Source organism: Stomoxys calcitrans, chromosome 5 (assembly GCF_963082655.1).
Source record: "Stomoxys calcitrans chromosome 5, idStoCalc2.1, whole genome shotgun sequence".
NCBI lineage: Eukaryota > Metazoa > Arthropoda > Insecta > Diptera > Muscidae > Stomoxys > Stomoxys calcitrans.
The window spans coordinates 102,820,634-102,839,030 of NC_081556.1; the positions used below are offsets into that span (position 1 = coordinate 102,820,634).

Below are 18,397 nucleotides of genomic sequence, written 5' to 3' on the forward strand. Positions count from 1 at the left end.
AATCAGCTTCTTGGATATTTCTCAAACCACATAAACAAGCATCTTAATAAAAGCCATCACTGCCTAGCACTATTCATTGACTTCAGCAAGGCTTTTGACACGCTGTCGCATGTGCAGCTATTAAATACTTTAGAAAAATGTGGAATAAGAGGGAATTGTCTAAATTGGTTTAGGGATTATCTCAACTGTAGGCAATATACAGTTAAAATTGATAATGAATTGAGTTACCAAAAGCCAGTCAATTTCGGAGTACCTCAAGGATCTAAATTAGGCCCGATATTGTACATAATCTATGCAAATGAGATGATTGAACTGCTAAAAAACAGCACTGCTTTTTCTTATGCAGATGACACTGCAATTCTTGTGGAACATAAAAACCTAAAAGAAGCTGAAATAGTAATGCAGAATGAACTGAACATTCTTTGCAAATGGTGTCACGACAATGGCCTTATAATCAACGCAAACAAAACCAAAATTATGCATATCAGACCTAGACACGTACCAAAAACTGATGTAAAAATAACTTTCCATAATTTCGATTGCCTTCACCGATCTTGCACTTTCGGAGATATTGGGACTATAGTTGATAATTGTGAAACAACCATAGAACTCGTCGATACTTACAAATATCTAGGCGTACATTTAGATCACAACTTTAAATGGAAAGTGCATATTGAACACCTATCAAAACAGCTACGTAAATGTATGTTCGCTTTATACCACCTTAGCAATTGCGCGCCATACTTTGTGCTTAGACAGGCATATTTCTCATTGGTGGAATCTCAACTGAGGCATGGCGTAACTGCGTGGGGAAAGTCAAAAAACTGCAGAATACTACAAACATACCAAAACAGGCTTGTTAAGCTTTTATACAAAAATAGAAGTAAAACAACAACGGACAACAACTCAACACCCACACAAAGCAAAGAACTTTATAACATCCTAGAAATACTTAACATCGACGGAATCTACAATTCAACTATAGCTCGTGAATTCTTCAACAATTCATCCATATTGAAACGCATAAGCCACAGTAGAAACACTCGTAGCAAGTCCGCAGGAAAGTACGAAATACCCAAGTATTCGAACGATTATGGCAAATTATCTTTAGAGGTCACCTTGCCATACTTTTTAAATAAATTACCACAAAATATTGTAAATAGTAACAATAAATTTGAAAGAAATAAATTGATAAAAAAGTTCCTTATAGTAAACTAAGTGCACAATCTAAACCAAAATTGTAAAAATTTAAAAAAAAAAAAAAAAAAAAAAAAAATTGTATTAATATTCTTGTTTTTCCATTTTGATATTTGTTATATTAACATTGTCTTTTTTAATATTTTTTTATATATAATACTACTAATGTAGACACATATACTACAGCTTGGCTGATATACATCCTACAGACAAGCCGATATGGCTTCGTGGGAATTTATATATATATATCATATAAGTCATTGTAAAACTGAAAGAAATCAATAAATAAATAAATAAAAAAAAAAAAAAAAAAAAAAAAAAAAAAAAAAAAAAAAAAAAAAAAAAAAAAATCTATCCATCCATCTATCCATCTATCCATCCATCCATCTATCCATCCATCCATCCATATATCCATCCATCTATCCATCCATCTATCTATCCATCTATCCATCCATCTATCCATCCATCTATCCATCCATCTATCCATCCATCTATCCATCCATCTATCCATCCATCTATCCATCCATCTATCTATCTATCCATCCATCCATCTATCTATCTATCCATCCATCCATCTATCCATCCATCTATCTATCCATCCGTTTATCCATCCATCTATCCAGCCATCCATCCATCTATCCATCCATCCATATATCAATCCATCGATCTATCCATCCATCCATCCATCTATCCATCCATCCATATATCAATCCATCGATCTATCCATCCATTTATCCATCCATCTATCCATCCATCTATCCATCCATCTATCCATCCATCTATCCATCCATCTATCCATCCATCTATCCATCCATCTATCCATCCATCTATCCATCCATCTATCCATCCATCTATCCATCCATCTATCCATCCATCTATCCATCCATCTATCCATCCATCTATCCATCCATCTATCCATCCATCTATCCATCCATCTATCCATCCATCCATCTATCCATCCATCTATCCATCCATCTATCCATCCATCTATCCATCCATCTATCTATCCATCCATCTATTCATCCATCTATCCATCTAACCATCCATCTATGCATCCATCTATCCATCCATCTATCCATCCATCTGTCCATCCATCTATCCATCCATCTATCCATCCATCTATCCATCCATCTATCCATCCATGTATCCATCCATGTATCCATCTATCCATCCATCTTTCCATCCATCTATCCATCCATCTATCCATCCATATATCCATCCATCTTTCCATCCATCTATCCATCCATCTATCCATCCATATATCCATCCATCTATCCATCCATCTATCCATCCATCTATCCATCCATCTATCCATCCATCTATCCATCCATCTATCCATCCATCTATCCATCCATCTATCCATCCATCTATCCATCCATCTATCCATCCATCTATCTATCCATCCATCTATTCATCCATCTATCCATCTAACCATCCATCTATGCATCCATCTATCCATCCATCTATCCATCCATCTGTCCATCCATCTATCCATCCATCTATCCATCCATCTATCCATCCATCTATCCATCCATCTATTCATCCATCTATCCATCCATCTATCCATCCATCTATCCATCCATCTATCCATCCATCTATCCATCCATCTATCCATCCATCTTTCCATCCATCTATCCATCCATCTATCCATCCATATATCCATCCATCTATCCATCCATCTATCCATCCATCTATCCATCCATCTATCCATCCATCTATCCATCCATCTATTCATCCATCTATCCATCCATCTATCCATCCATCTATCCATCCATCTATCCATCCATCTATCCATCCATCTATCCATCCATCTATCCATCCATCTATCCATCCATCTATCCATCCATCTATCCATCCATCTATCCATCCATCCATCTATCCATCCGTCTATTCACCCATCTATCCATCCATCTATCCATCCATCTATCCATCCATCTATCTATCCATCCATCTATCCATGGATGACTGTCGTCACTGGTTTTTAATTCAAAAAACAAATATCTCCCCTTTGACAAAATTGCAATAAACCGTTCCTTAAAAAAACAACTAACTTCCCAATAACAAAATTGCAATACGTCTTCACTTCAACACTAACAACTCACCACGGTCGTTATAAAATCTCCTCCAGCATCCTTCATACATTTCTCAATGCGAGTATTATTGCTATTTCCCTGTTCAGTCAAGAAGTTAAACGAATAAGATTGCATTACATTACCAATAAACAAAGTCTTCGATTGAGTTTTACGGAATATTGAGTTTTGGCTTTTTTACACAGAAATAAACATAGACGAACACTATCGTGGTCCCACTATCGCATTTATGGCATTGTACGAGCATATCTGTATAGATTGCATCTTCGATAAATAGGATTTCGTCCACAAATTGTAATGGTTACCAGATGTCAGTAAAAATATGCAAGCCCTGCAAACATTTTTCTTAATATTGGAAGAGCGTTCGTAACCGCGATGAATAAAACAATCTTCTTCAAGATTTTTGCGTAATTGTTCTTCCGTATAAGTCGCGAAACATTTTTTTGAGATATCATAGGGCAATCCTTTGCGTGTGCGGAGGTTTTGTCGCTACGGTTCTCTTACAACCCTTTGCGTTATAATCGTCCATATGACTCATGAAATACTCTTCTAGGTTATCATTAGACAATCCATTCCGTGTGCGGAAGTTTTAGCAACCTTTCGCGATGATTTTCTTGCAACCCATTGCGTTATAATCGTCCGTATGACTCGTGAAACACTCTTCTAGGTTATCACAAGACAATCCATTTCATGTGCGGATGTTTAAGTTGGGTAGATGATGATTGGGGTAGATGATGAGACGTAAGAGCATTTCTTATGTCATTACCCTGCTTTCGCGAGTAACAGACATCGGTACTTGGGTGGGGACACAATACCAGACATGAGCCAACTTAGGGGGTGTGGCATGGAAAACAATTAAAACTTTTGTAAGTAGCACTGTTTTCGAGGTTACATTATAGTCTTCAGAGCGCACAACAAGCCAAATACTGGCTTAGGTGTATACCCATATTGGCATTGGACGGATCAATATCCACACCCTCATTTCAATCTTCGCCCTGATGGCATAACTCTTCACGAAGGGGAAATCGTCTACGACTCTTAGACGAGCTCCTCCGCCATCGTAACCTTCTTCTAGAAGATTCACGAAAGATTGTTAAGCCATTAAAAATGTTTGCAGGGTGTGTGTTTAAAGATGTACTGCAACGACATCTGACAACCAGAAACTCCCTAGGATATTAGATATTGTTAAAAGAAATTGTGAGTTTATAATAAGCATGTTATAAACTTGCCAGTATAGACAAGTAGAATCATATATGTGATCAATTTGGATTAGGTAATTCTTGTCAGAAGTATAAAGACTGCCGTATGAAACTAAATACGCGAAATCGCGACGGAACGCATGATGGAAATATTAAACAAGCAAAACCAAGATTTGGTCGTGGAGAAATGGGTATTTTCCACAGCGAGAAAGAAACTGTCCCTGGGCATTGATCAAGTCTTCGTGACAAGTTTGGCTAAGCGTACTACGGGGCCATGGCCGTCCTTTTCATGATTGGGAAGACTAGCAAATATCCTCATATTGAGCCATCAGGCGGTGCAGTGGCGGTACGTTCGATAACGCTTTACAGACAGGGGACCGACGTCCAGACAATCACTAACTCTCTCAATATTGGGAAGATTAGGATAAGCAAAGATCCTAGTACTACGACATCAGGCAGTGCTGGGGCGAGAGACCTAAGAGAGAGACGGAACCATCAACGTCTTTCTCCAGATTAGAAGGCTAGGATCGATAAAGATCCTAATGCTGAAACATCAGGCAGTGATGTGACAGAGAATTCAATGTCGACTAATGCACAGGGAACAGACGATGAGACCATGACCTACTCCGAAGGAGCCAATTTACTAAAGATTTGGAAGACTATTAGGAACTAATATAGGAACATCAGGCATTGACTCAATACAGCCTTACAAACAGGGATCCGATGATGGAACCATTACGGACTTTCTCAAGATTCGGAAGTCTTGGATACGCAAAGATCCAAATATTAAAACATCAGGCAATGCAGTGACGGGTAACTCAATGCAGCCTAAAAAACGGAGCAGAAGTAGAGACCATCACCCACTTCCAAGAAGCCCATCTAATAGAGGGCCAATGATTGAGTTCTTCCAGATAAACCTCCACCGGAGCGGACGCTCTGAGGGAGAAAATCAGTAAGGGCAAGATTCATATTGCCTTAATGCAGGAGCCACGGAACAAAGTTTCTGATCTGAACCATATCAACTACCAATTATTCTATGCAAACACTGGTACTCGGCCGAGGAGCTGCGTTATTTGTCATAAAACTTGAAATTATATTTTTTCCCCAGAGTTGTCGCCGTCGGATACAGCAGTGATGAGACTGAGAGACGGGGAAGCATACAGGGCATCACTTTATCTGCCTTTCGACACTCCGACACCGCCACCTACGTCAGCGCTGCAACGGTTGGTCAGGAAAGCAAAACAGATAGAAAATGAGGTACTAATAGGGTGCGATTCGAACTCTCACCACATTTCATGGGGTAGTACCAACATTAATAAGCGGGGCCAAGCCCAGGCAGAATGCTTAAATACTAACGACCTAACAACACTTAATATTGGTAACATCGGATTAGGGAGGAGGTTTTAGATGTGACGATATGTTCGGAAAATCTAACCTATGAGGTTCAGGATTGGGGGGTCTTCATGAAGCATTCCTTCTCAGACCATCTCTACAACCTAATGCCTGGGCTTGGCCCCGCTAATTAATGTTGGTACTAATTCGGCCAGCGCCGAATCCGATAAACTTCAGGAATAAGTTGAAAACCAACTGGACAAAATTCGGAAGACTACTCAGAAGAAGACTTGGGCAAGATTATTTAGATTGTCCAAGCATAGAAGACATTGACAAAAATGTCAACAGGATTACGACGGCACTCATGAGGTCTTTTAAAGATAGTTGTCCTCTTCGAGAAAGGAAATCGTTCTAAGAGAAACCCTGGTTGACCGGGGAGATTCGCAACATTGGGAATGAGGTCCGAAGACTTTATAACAAAGCACGTCGTTAAGAAGCGGGAGTTTATTAGAATTTGTATTACACACGGTTCAAGGAATACAAATAGATTATCAGAGCAGCGAACCGTGCCTCCTGGAAGATTTTCTGCAAACAGATCGATAGCGTTAATGATGCCGCCAAGAAAAAACAGTTTCTCTCAAAAACGCATGACCAAACTTAAGCGTTAGTAGACAACATGGGAGTGAGTGCAGAGACAACGGAGGACATGTTGAGGCTTTTGATGAAAACACATTTTCCACAGGATACAACGGGACTCACGGAGACAGCGAAATTTTGGAATAGTGTGATTGATCAAAGGCTTATCATAACGGAATTTATGGTCATGGAAGCCTTGAAGAGCTTCAAACCATTTAAGTTACCCGGACCTGATGGAATATTTCGGGCGTTACTATAGGAGGAGAAGTTTGCCCCTGTTTTTTAGTGGAATGTTCATGGACAAAATTTGCATTTACTACAGGAGGAGGCGGACTATCTGGCGCCCCATCTGTCCTGTATTTTTACAGCTTGCATATACTCCGAAAGCCTGGCAGGAGGCAAGAGTGTTATTTATACCTTAGCCCGGCAAGCCAAGTAATGCGACACCAAAGGCCTACAGAGCTCTAAGCCTTACGTCCTTTCTACTCAAATCCATGGAACGTATTGTGGATACTATGATAAAGAGTAGAACATCCAGCGAACTGCTGAAATACAAACACCATGGCTATGATAAGGGAAGATCGGTGGAGACTGCCCTGAACGAGGTTGTGCATTAAATAGAAGAATCCTTCAATGCTAAAACGTACACATTGGCGGTTTTCATTGACATCGAGGAGCGTTTAACAATGGCCGGACCGACACATTGATACAATCCTTAGTCCACTACGGGGTGGACCTTATGCTTATGAAAAGGTGGATAAATGGCGGGTCACATGACATAAATATAAGTGAGAAAGTGGCACAGGGCACGCTACAAGGGGGCATTTTATCGCCACTACTTTGGGTGACCTATTGCGGATGCTGACTGAGGAGGAGTTTGAACCCGTCTGCTATGCAGACGATGTTATTATACTTCTAAGGGGTAAGGATCCGAACCAGCTATGCAGAAGGAACGAAAAGGTCTTGCATATGGCATGTGACTGGGCTAGACCCAGTGTTCTCAATGCTAACCCAGAGAAGACTGAAAAATGCCTGTTCACCTGAAGGTGGAACAATTGGACGCACCACGTTTCCTCAACAAACGAGATTCGATATCTGACAAGGTCAAAACTTAGGAGTGATCTTGAATAGGAAACTTAATTGAAAGTGTCACATTTAGGAGCGTACTGAGAAGACTCACAGATATGAGGCACTATGTAGGCCGTAGGCTCGAAATGGGGCCTGAATCCAAGTATAGTCCACTGGCTCTACAGGATCATGATTAGACCAATACTTACTTACGCCTCAGTAGTTTGGTGGACTGCTATGGAGAAAAATTGCAACATAGGCACCATACAAAAAGTTCAGAGAACATGTTGTCTTGGCATAGGCGGAGTGATAAGGACCTTGCCCACTAGGGCACTGGAGACTAGTCTAGATATCCGACCCATTGACATACAGATTAAGTGTGAAGCAGCCACTGCGGCTATGAAACTTAAGGCGATGGGAGAATGGATTGAGGATGGGAGCAACTCATACCATCGAGGCGACGATAGGAAACCAGGAAAGGAGGGAAGAGGTTTCCGATCGGATACCTTAGACGACACTTGAGGTCGAGTGCGAGGTACTGCTGCCGGCGGCACAGACTTGAACTGACGGAACCCTAATATTGGCGTCTGAAAGATCATGAATGAGTGGACCTGGATGTCTGCATTGCGATCCCAGGGGCTGAGATCTGTTTTAGACAACCTGACCATATTACGGTCCTGCAGGCAGAGATCCGGTACTAACAGTAAAATTACCATAAGGGCAATGACAACCAGGATGGTAAAGTCACGAACAATCTTGGAGTGTTCGAAGGAGATTAACGCCTTATCTGAGAATGACACAATCAGCATCGTTTGGTTGCCGGGCCATAACGGAGTAGGGGCGAATGAAAGAGCAGATGATTTGGTGGTGAAGGGCAGAGAACTGCCGTTAATTATTTAACTTGGTTACCCGGCGTAGGACACGAACGCCCATTTAACACTGTGGAGCAGCGAAACAGTCGGTAGGACGGCGAAAATCCTATGGGGAGATTCAGATCGTGAGAGGACGAGGCTATTACTGAAAGGAAGTAAGAAGGAGGTCTGTATAGCTTTTGGTATCATAACGGGATACATAGAGCTTCGAGCTCACTGTATAGCATGTGGGGAAGATGATGAGACGTTCGGGCATATCCTATGTCATTGCCCGACCATCGCACGTGGCTGGGGACACAATACCAGGCATGAACCAACTTAGGGGCGTGGCATGGAAAACAATTAGGGATTTTGTAAATACAATAGCACCGAATTCGTAACTAAGATTTTCTCTTTCGAGGTTACTTTTTTATACCCTCCACCATAGGATGGGGGTATACTAATTTCGTCATACTATTTGTAACTCCTCGAAATATTCGTCTAAGACCCAATAAAGTATATATATTCCTGAACGTCATATCATTTTAAGTCGATCTACCCATGACCGTCCGTCTATCTGTCGAAAGCACGCCAACTTTCGAAGGAATATAGCCAGCCGCTTGAAATTTTGCACAAATACTTCGCATTAGTGTAGATTTCCTTATAGCTGCCATATAACCGATCTTGGATCTTGATTCTTGAGCCACAAGAGGGCGCAATTCTTATCCGATTTGACTGAAATTAGGCAATAGGTCAAATTTTGCACAAATATTTCGCATTAGTGTAGGTCGGTTGGAATTGTAAATAGGCCATATCGCTTCATGTTTTGTTGTAGCTGCCATATAAACCGATCTTGGATCTTGACTTCTTGAGTCACAAGAGGGCGCAATTCTTATCCGATGTGACTGGAATTCGGCATGAGGTGTTTCATTATGAGTTCCAACCACTGTGCCAAGTACGGTTGAAATCGGTCCATAACCTGATATAGCTGTCATATAAACCGATCTGGGGTCTTGACTTCCGGAGCCTTTATAGGGCGCAATTATTATCCGATTTGACTGAAATTTTGTTAAGACTTCCAACATCTGTGCCAAATATGGTTCAAATCGGTCCATAACCTGATATAGCTATCATATAAACTGATCTGGGTTCTTGACTTCTTGAGCCACTAGAGGGCGCAATTCTTATCCGATTTGGCTGAAATTTTGCATGAGGTGTTTTGTTATGATATCCAACAACTGTGCCAAGTATGGTTTAAATCGGTCCATAACCTGATATAGCTGTCATATAAACCGATCTTGGGTCTTGACTTCTTGAGCCTCTAGAGGGCGCAATTCTTATCCGATTTGGCTGAAATTTTGCATGAGGTGTTTTGTTATGATATCCAACAACTGTGCCAAATATGGTTCAAATCGGTCCATAACCTGATATAGCTATCATATAAACTGATCTGGGTTCTTGACTTCTTGAGCCACTAGAGGGCGCAATTCTAATCCGATTTGGCTGAAATTTTGCATGAGGTGTTTTGTTATGACTTCCAACAACTGTGCCAAATATGGTTCAAATCGGTCCATAACCTGATATATTTAGCTGTCATATAAACCGATCTGCGATCTTGAGACACTAGAGGGCGCAATTCTTATCCTATTAGGCTGAAATTTGGCACAAGGTATTTTGTTATAACTTCCAACAACTGTGCCAAATATGGGTTTATCATATGTTTGCGTTAAAAGAGATATCGGGAAAAGAAATCGACAAATTCGATCCATGGTGGAGGGTATATAAGATTCGGCCCGGCCGAACTTAGCAGGCTTTTATTTGTTTGAACTTTGCTTCAACTTAGAAGGGGGCCCTCTGGGCTGGAATATGACATATTTGGCTTAGAACTAACTAAAACAACAAGATCTCTATGATACGAGAGATTTATGGTGATCAGGGGAGGAGCTTCAACAGCTTTATTATAATGCTAATATCTATAAAAAACTTTGTTTCTCAATTTTTATAACAAAATCTTTGATTTTCATGTATTTAATTTCTTTTTCAGAACTCTGCCATACATCTCCAACAAAAGGGCGAACAAAAAACCAAAGCTCCCAAAAAAAAACCATACAGTTTTAAAGAACAAACATTCAAAAAGTCGTTTGTGGATTGAAAGTTGCAACGTAGCAGAATTCTTGCCCCAATTTTCGGGTGTACATAAACGAGACTAGCTTTCCTCTTTCTATTTCTGAAAAAAATCCCATCGGCAATTTTGGCCATTGGAGCAGCACCAACAACATTCTCACTCTGCAACAGTAGCAAAAAAACGTTGATTTATGGATTGATTGCCTGGTATCCAGGTTCACTTAGAGCTTCACTAACAGCCACAGAGCAAACAAAAAACAAACAAAACAACAGACAATGTCCGACCTGGAACGTATAAGACTGGTAATATTGGGTGGTGCCGGTGTGGGCAAAAGCTCCATAGTGAAACGATTCCTGTTCAAAACGTACACCGACAAATATCGTGCCACCGTTGAGGATTTGTACAATCGAGAATATGAATTGGGTGGTGCAACACTAAAGGTAAGTCTCAACTTCCATTAATGGTATATAGTGAAAAGGGAAAGAGAGAGGGGGAGTTTGTGGCATTGTAGCTTTACTTTCAAAAAAAGATGTGTGCATTTTTGTATGTGGCCATATTGGGGCACTTCAAATGGCTTAAAGATTCACATAGCACCATGTAATCGGTCAAGGTTAGTCTAACCATTATGCGAATGTAATTCCAATTTTTTTCGTAATTAAGGCAATAATTGAAGTCAATAGCCAGGCAATAAATTGTCTAAAACTGTTTTAATTGTAATTCTATGGTGATGAAATGAAAGAGGACAATTTCAATGATGCATGAAAATGAAACGATTAAAATAAGGTTTTGTTTATCTAAAAGATAAACTTTTATGACATTTTTTGAGACAAAATTTTAATAAAATTATCTCGAAAGGCATAATTTCAATGAAATTTTCTGCAAAAGCGAAATGTCAATGAAATTTTCTTCAAAGGAAATGATTTTTGTACTCTACACTACAATTGTGGTACAGAGTATTGTAAATTTGTGAGTTTAAAGTTTCAGCGAAATCGGGTAATAAATAAAGCTTTAATGGGCTTTAGACCCCTTATCGGCAGATCGGTCTATATGGCGGCTATATCTAAATATAGTCCGATCTGAAACATATTAAGGTCGGATATTGGGAGGCTCACAACAACTCACCGTTTCAAATTTCAGCGAAATCGGTTAAAAAATAAAGCTTTTATGGGCTTTAGACCCCTTATCGGCAGATCGGTCTATATGGCAGCTATATCTAAATATAGTCCGATCTGAACCATATTAAGGTCGGATATTGGAAGTCTCATAACAACTCACCGTTTCAAATTTCAGCGAAATCGGGGAATAAATAAAGCTTTTATGGGCTACAGACCCCTTATCGGCTGATCGGTCTATATGACAGCTTTATCTAAATAAAGTCCGATCTGAACCATATTAAAGTCGGATATTGGGAGGCTCACAACAACTCACCGTTTCAAATTTCAGCGAAATCGGTTAAAAAATAAAGCTTTTATGGGCTTTAGACCCCTTATCGGCAGATCGGTCTATATGGCAGCTATATCTAAATATAGTCCGATCTGAAACATATTGATGTCGGATATTGGGAGGCTCAGAACAACTCATCGTTTCAAATTTCAGCGAAATCGGGATATAAATAAAGCTTTTATGGGCTACAGACCCCTTATCGGCTGATCGGTCTATATGGCAGCTATATCTAAATATAGTTCGATCTGAACCATACTTAGGTCAGATATAAGGAGGCTTAAAATAACTCACTGTTTCAAATTTCAGCGAAATCGGTTAAAAAATAAAGCTTTTATGGGCTTCAGACCCTTAATCGGGAAATCGGTCTATATGGCAGCTATATCATTAGACCCTTTATCGGAAAATCAGTCTATATAGCAGCTTTATCCACATATGGTCCGATTTTGCCCGTTCAAGAACTAAACCAGCGTGCATCAAAAAGACGTATCTGTGCCAAATTTCAGCTCAATATCTCAATTTTTTGAAGCTATAGAGTGATTAAAACAGACGGACGGACAGACACACGGACATCGTTAAATAGTCTTCGAATTTTACCAGGATCCGAAATATATAAACTTTGTAAGGTCGGAAATTAATATTTCGATGTAATGAAAACGGAGTGACTAAATGAATATACTCCCTATCCCACGGTGGTGGGTATAACAACGAATAGAAACGGATCACAAACGAAGATTTGTCAGCCCCAACAAATTTCCGAAATATCGAGGTGATCAATTTTAGGGGCCTGCCAAAAGACGCCCGTTCAACAAAGGGCCATAAAATTTTGCACTCGAGCTCGCTAACAACATTCCAAATTTCTAGGACATATCTTCACCCGTTCTCATACAGCACATTTTTTTACTTTTTTTTTTTTTGTTCCTATACCACTGTGCCGCTAGACGGAACTCTTGTAGTACCATCTGTAACATCATGCTCCATGGATGGATCAAAGCTAGAGGACAGATTGGGCCTGATGCACTTCATTGAGAACCCAGGGACTTAGTTTCCAAATGCGTAGTCATAATACGGTCCAGCATGGACTGCTTGAGTTGTAATGGTATTAACGAGAGGACTTCGGGTGTAAATATCTTTACAGACAGTAGACTGGCCATCAGGGCAATTGCAACCAGGAAGGTAAGGTCAAGAGCAGTCTTGGTGTGTAAGAAGTAGATTAAAGCCCTTCTGAGGATGGCTGGATGTCTGAGGATGGCTGGATGGATATGGGCCATATCAGAGTAAGGGCCAATGAAAGAGCAGGCGACTTGGCAGTGAAGACCGGACGACTACTGTCACAAAACTTGGTTCATCCGAAGCCTTCTGAGGCGACGCACTGTGGAACAGCGAACTGTTGGTAGAAGAGGATGAAAGTCCTATAGGGAGATCGGAATCGTGAAAAGACGAGACTATTGCTGAAAGGATGTAAAAAGAGGTCAGTATAGTGTTCAGTATCATAACAGGACACATAGGATTAAGAGCTCACTTATGTCAAATAAGTGCGACATGTGATAGCATCTGTAGGGCATGTCGGGAAGATGATGAGAAATTGGAGAATTTCCTCTGTCATTGTCCGGCTTTCGCGGCTAACAGACACCGGTACCAATGTGGGGACACAATACCAGACATGAATCGACTCAAGTGCGTGGTATGGTAAACAATTAGGAATTTTATTAGCAGCACCGAATTCCTGACTAAAATTCGGATTTTTCTTTTTATACCCTCCACCATAGGATGGGGGTATACTAATTTTGTCATTCTGTTTGCAACTCCTCCAAATATGCGTCTAAGACCCCATAAAGTATATATATTCTTGATCGTCATGATATTTTAAGTCGATCTAGCCATGTCCGTCCGTCTGTCTGTCTGTCCGTCCATCCGTCCGTCCGTCTGTCTGTCGAAAGCACGCAAACTTTCGAAGGAGTAAAGCTATCCGCTTCAAATTTTGCACAAATTCTTCCCATAAGTGTAGGTCGGTTGGGATTGTAAACGGGCCATATCGGTCCATGTTTTGATATAGCTGCCATATAAATCGATCTGGGGTCTTGACTTCTTGAGCCACTAGAGGGCGCAATTCATATCCGATTTGGTTGAAATTTTGCATGAGATGTTCTTTTATAGTTTCTAACAACTGTGCCAATTATGGTTCAAATCGGTCCATAACCTGACATAGCTGTCATATGAACCGATCTGGGGTCTTGACTTCTTGAGCCTCTAGAAGGCGCAATTCCTATCCGAATTGGCTGAAATTTTGCATGATGTGTTTTGTTATGACTTCCAACAACTCTGCCAATTATGGTTGAAATCGGTCCATAACCTGATATAGCTGTCATATAAACCGATCATGGATCTTGACTTCTTGAACCACTAGAGGGCGCAATTCCAATCCGATTTGGCTGAAATTTTGCACAATGTGTTTTCTTATGACTTCCATCAACTGTGCCATTTATGGTTCAAATCGGTCCATAACCTGACATAGCTGTCATATGAACCGATCTGGGGTCTTGACTTCTTGAGCCTCTATAGGGCGCAATTCCTATCCGATTTTGCTGAAATTTCGCACGTGGTGTTTCATTATGACGTCCAACAACTGTGCCAAGTACGGTGTAAATCGGTCCATAACCTGACATAGCTGTTATATGAACCGATCATGGATCTTGACTTCTTGACCCATTAGAGGGCGCAATTCCTATCGGATTTGGCTGAAATTTCGCATGCGGTGTTTCGTTATGACGTCCAACAACTGTGCTAAGTAAGGTGTGAATCGGTTCATAACCTGATATAGCTGCCATATAAACCGATATGGGATCTTGACTTCTTGAGCCTCAAGAAGGCGTAATTATTATCCGATTAGGCTGAAATTTTGTACAACGGCTTCTCTCACAACCTTGAACATACGTGTCAAATATGGTGTGAATCTGTCTTCAGCCCGATCTCCCTATTTTACTCTTTGAGCCCCTAAAAGGCCCAATTCTTATTCGATTTCGCTAAAATTTTACACATAGACTTCTACTATGGTCTCCAACACTCAATTCAATTAGCATAGCAATTCTTTTCTTTTATCCTTTGTTTGTCTAAAAAGATATATATATAATGCGATCAATGGTGTAGGGTATATAAGATTCGGCCCGGCCGAACTTAGCACGCTTTTACTTGTTAGTATTTGGAGCGTTCAACAAGCCGGTTACTGGCGTAGGTGTATGTCTATAGTGACATGCAAATTGCAAATTTTGCCCTTGATCAATCCACTAAGGAACAGGGGCAAACTTCTCACATATCAATGAGTGCTGTCCGATTCAAGTTTAAGCTCAATGATAAGGGGTCTCCTTTTTATATCCGAGTCCGAACAGAGTGCCGCAGAACGACACCTCTTTGGAGAGTAGTTTTACATGGCATAGTACCTCACAAATGTTGCCAGCATTAGGAGGGGAAAACCACCGCTGAAAATTTTCTCTGATGGTCTCGCCAGGATTCGAACCCGTGCGTTCAGCGTCATAGGCGGACTTGCTAACCTCTGCGCGTACGGTGGCCTCCTCTATAGTGACATGACATGAGGCGGATTAATACTCGTATTTTTAACATCACCTTACCTACTCCCTCCTACTCAATAACCCTTTAAAGCAGTGTTGGGCACATTAACACAGGAGCACACTAATTGCAAGCCCATGAATTTATGTTTTTGTGCACATACACCATAATGTGCAATGGTATGTGTGTATTTGCCCACCACTGCTTTAAAGCTACACTAGCTCTGTTCAACAGCCTACAATGCCATTATTTTTTATCGAAGCCATTTATCCTAAAACTGACGTAAATTGCATCGTTTGGCCTGTGCTGCCAATATGACCTTCTGCATGGAAAACAAATCCCTTGGAGAGCATAATTTACAAATTTAATACCATCAAAGGATAATAACACTACGACTTGTGTCCTCTGGCATTTTCACATATCAAGCATATAAATTAAATTTGTTGCAAGAACCAGAGTATGGGCCGTATTGTGTTATCAGATTTGCAAATTTTCGTGTCGTTGTTCGTTGATAATGCACTAAATTCTCGTTTTACAAAGTTGCAAAAATTCCACAACAGCCAAACTGCCACACATTCGTGCATCTATCTAAAGGCAATATTTCCTATCAACCACAAAATTTCATTTGAACCAGATAACGTGCGATGATGATGATGATGATGATGACGTTATTGGCATCTGCATTTTAGAGCAGATGGCAAATAGTTTATGTCAATGATGATGTTGGTCCTTGGATAAGCAATGGAAAAGTGTTCGCCAGTCCGGTATATCACTTTTAGTAGGAATCTTAGAATGTTAAGGCAGAATATTTAATTTTTTCTAATCGAGTTGTAGGCTAATATGTGTTCTAAGTGAAATGATGTTGGTAAAGGACAAACTTAAAAGGAATTATAGAGGAAAAGAAGTAAATATGTTTGGCCGGGGCGAATCTTATATACGCTCCACCATGTATCGCATTTGTCAAGATCTTTGCACGGTATCTCTCTCTCTGGACAAACAAAGGATAATGGAGAAAAATTGCTTTGCTACTGCAGCTGTATTAGGTTAAGCATCGATTCGATCCATACTTGGTTTGGATGTTGGAGGCATTGTGCAAAATTTCAATTAAATCGGATAAGAACTGCGACCCATAGGGACTCAAGAAATAAAATCAAGAGATTGGTCGATACGGGAGCTAAATCAGGCTTTGAACTGATTCGGCCCATACTTGGCGCATCAGTTGAATGGCATAGAAAAAAAAGACTCAGTACAAAATTTCAGCCAATTCTGATAAGAATTGCTCTCTCTTGAGGCTCAAGATGTCCATGTCCGAGATGCGTGTATATGGGAGCTATATCAAAACATAAACCGATATGGCCAATTTTCAATCCCAACCGACCTACACATATAGCCAGTACTAGCTGGACCGGGCCCTCTCCTCTGAGCCTTCTTTTACTTTATATGGAACAAAAATTTCCTTGGAATATTTATTTTCGACAATTAAAGAGCTTTTAATGAAATACCATGCTACGAATCGCTTGACAAATAGTTTAACAATGCAAATGCCTTTATCTGAATCCCATCTTTATTGATCTACGAATTTTAGTTTGAACGTAAGGTGTACTACATTCTTAAAATACTTTATTTCAGCCCGATGTTCTCATGATGTCTTATTTAGGGGTGTTTTCGGGGGTAAGGTGGTCCCCCAGACACTTGGCTCTGAAAAAATATCAGCATCGAGCTCTTCTCTCACATACCATTTATTTAAACTCCATATTGCCATTGGTTTTGAGGGGAGTTAACAGGATGAGGCGTCCCCCAAACACATGGCCCCAAAATAGGTTATCAAATTCGTTTTCTAATCTCAAATATCTTTCATTTGAGCCACATATTGGCATGGTCGAAAAATGTTTACCCTTTGGGAGATGTTTTGGGGAAGGGGTCATGCCTTAAATACATGGTCCCACATTTGGATATCAAATTCCTATTCTTCTCCCAAATACCTTTATTTGAGCCACATATTGCGATGGTCAGTAAAAAAATTGCTGTTTGTGGGGTATTTTGGAAAAGGGGTAGACCCCCAGAAAATTGGTCTCGAAAGTGGCTACCCTATTCTTGCTCAACCCCCCAATTCCTTTCATTTAAGCCCCACATTGACATTGTCTGTAAATATGCCCGATTTAGAGGTGTTTTGGGGAGAGGGATGATCCCCCAAGCACTAAGCCCTGAAAATATATCAGCATCGTGCTCTATTCTCATGTATCTGTATATCATTTATTTAAATCCTCCATTTGCATTGGCCTCGAAATTAGATATCAAATTCGTTTTCTTATCTCAAATACCTGTCATTTAAACCCCTTATTACAAAAGTCAGCAAATATGTCCGGTTTGAGGTATGGGTCCCAAAAACTATCAATAGCGAGCTCCACTGCCTTGAAGAGCCAAATTTTCTTGGTAAGCAAATACGTCCTAGACAGTTGGTCTCGAATGTTGAGGTCAGATTCATGGTCTACTCCCAAATACCCTTCATTTGAGCTCCATTTTTATATAGTCGACAAACATTACGGGCTTGGGGGGTGTTTTAGGGGATGGGGTGGCCACTCAGTGACTTGGCCTTGAAAATATATATCTGATTGGGGTTCTACTCTTAAATACCTCTTAGTTGAGCCTCATATTGCAATGGTCGGGAAATACTTCGTATTTTGGTTGGTGTTATGGGTCTAGAGTGGCCCCATAGACACTTTTCCCAAACATTGATATCAGATTCGTGCTTTACTTCCAAAGACCTTTCATTTGAGTCCCATATTGCTGTGGTCGTAAATTTGTCTTCTTTGGGGTATATTTTCGGGCGGCCCCCCAAACACTTGGTCCCACATCTTGGTATCAGATTCGTATTCTACACTCAAATACCTTTTT

General features: G+C 40.4%; 1 protein-coding gene across 1 annotated transcript in view; it reads left to right on the forward strand.

Annotated features, from left to right (window-relative positions):
* Nucleotides 1-10,577: 10,577 nt before the first annotated feature.
* The window catches only part of LOC106090060 (GTP-binding protein Di-Ras2), a 227,016-nt gene continuing 219,196 nt past the window's right edge, over nucleotides 10,578-18,397 (forward strand). The window contains exon 1 of the mRNA XM_059368615.1: nucleotides 10,578-10,938. Coding sequence (XP_059224598.1) covers nucleotides 10,774-10,938 — 165 coding nt within the window. The 5' untranslated portion in view covers nucleotides 10,578-10,773. The remainder of the gene's footprint in view (nucleotides 10,939-18,397) is intronic.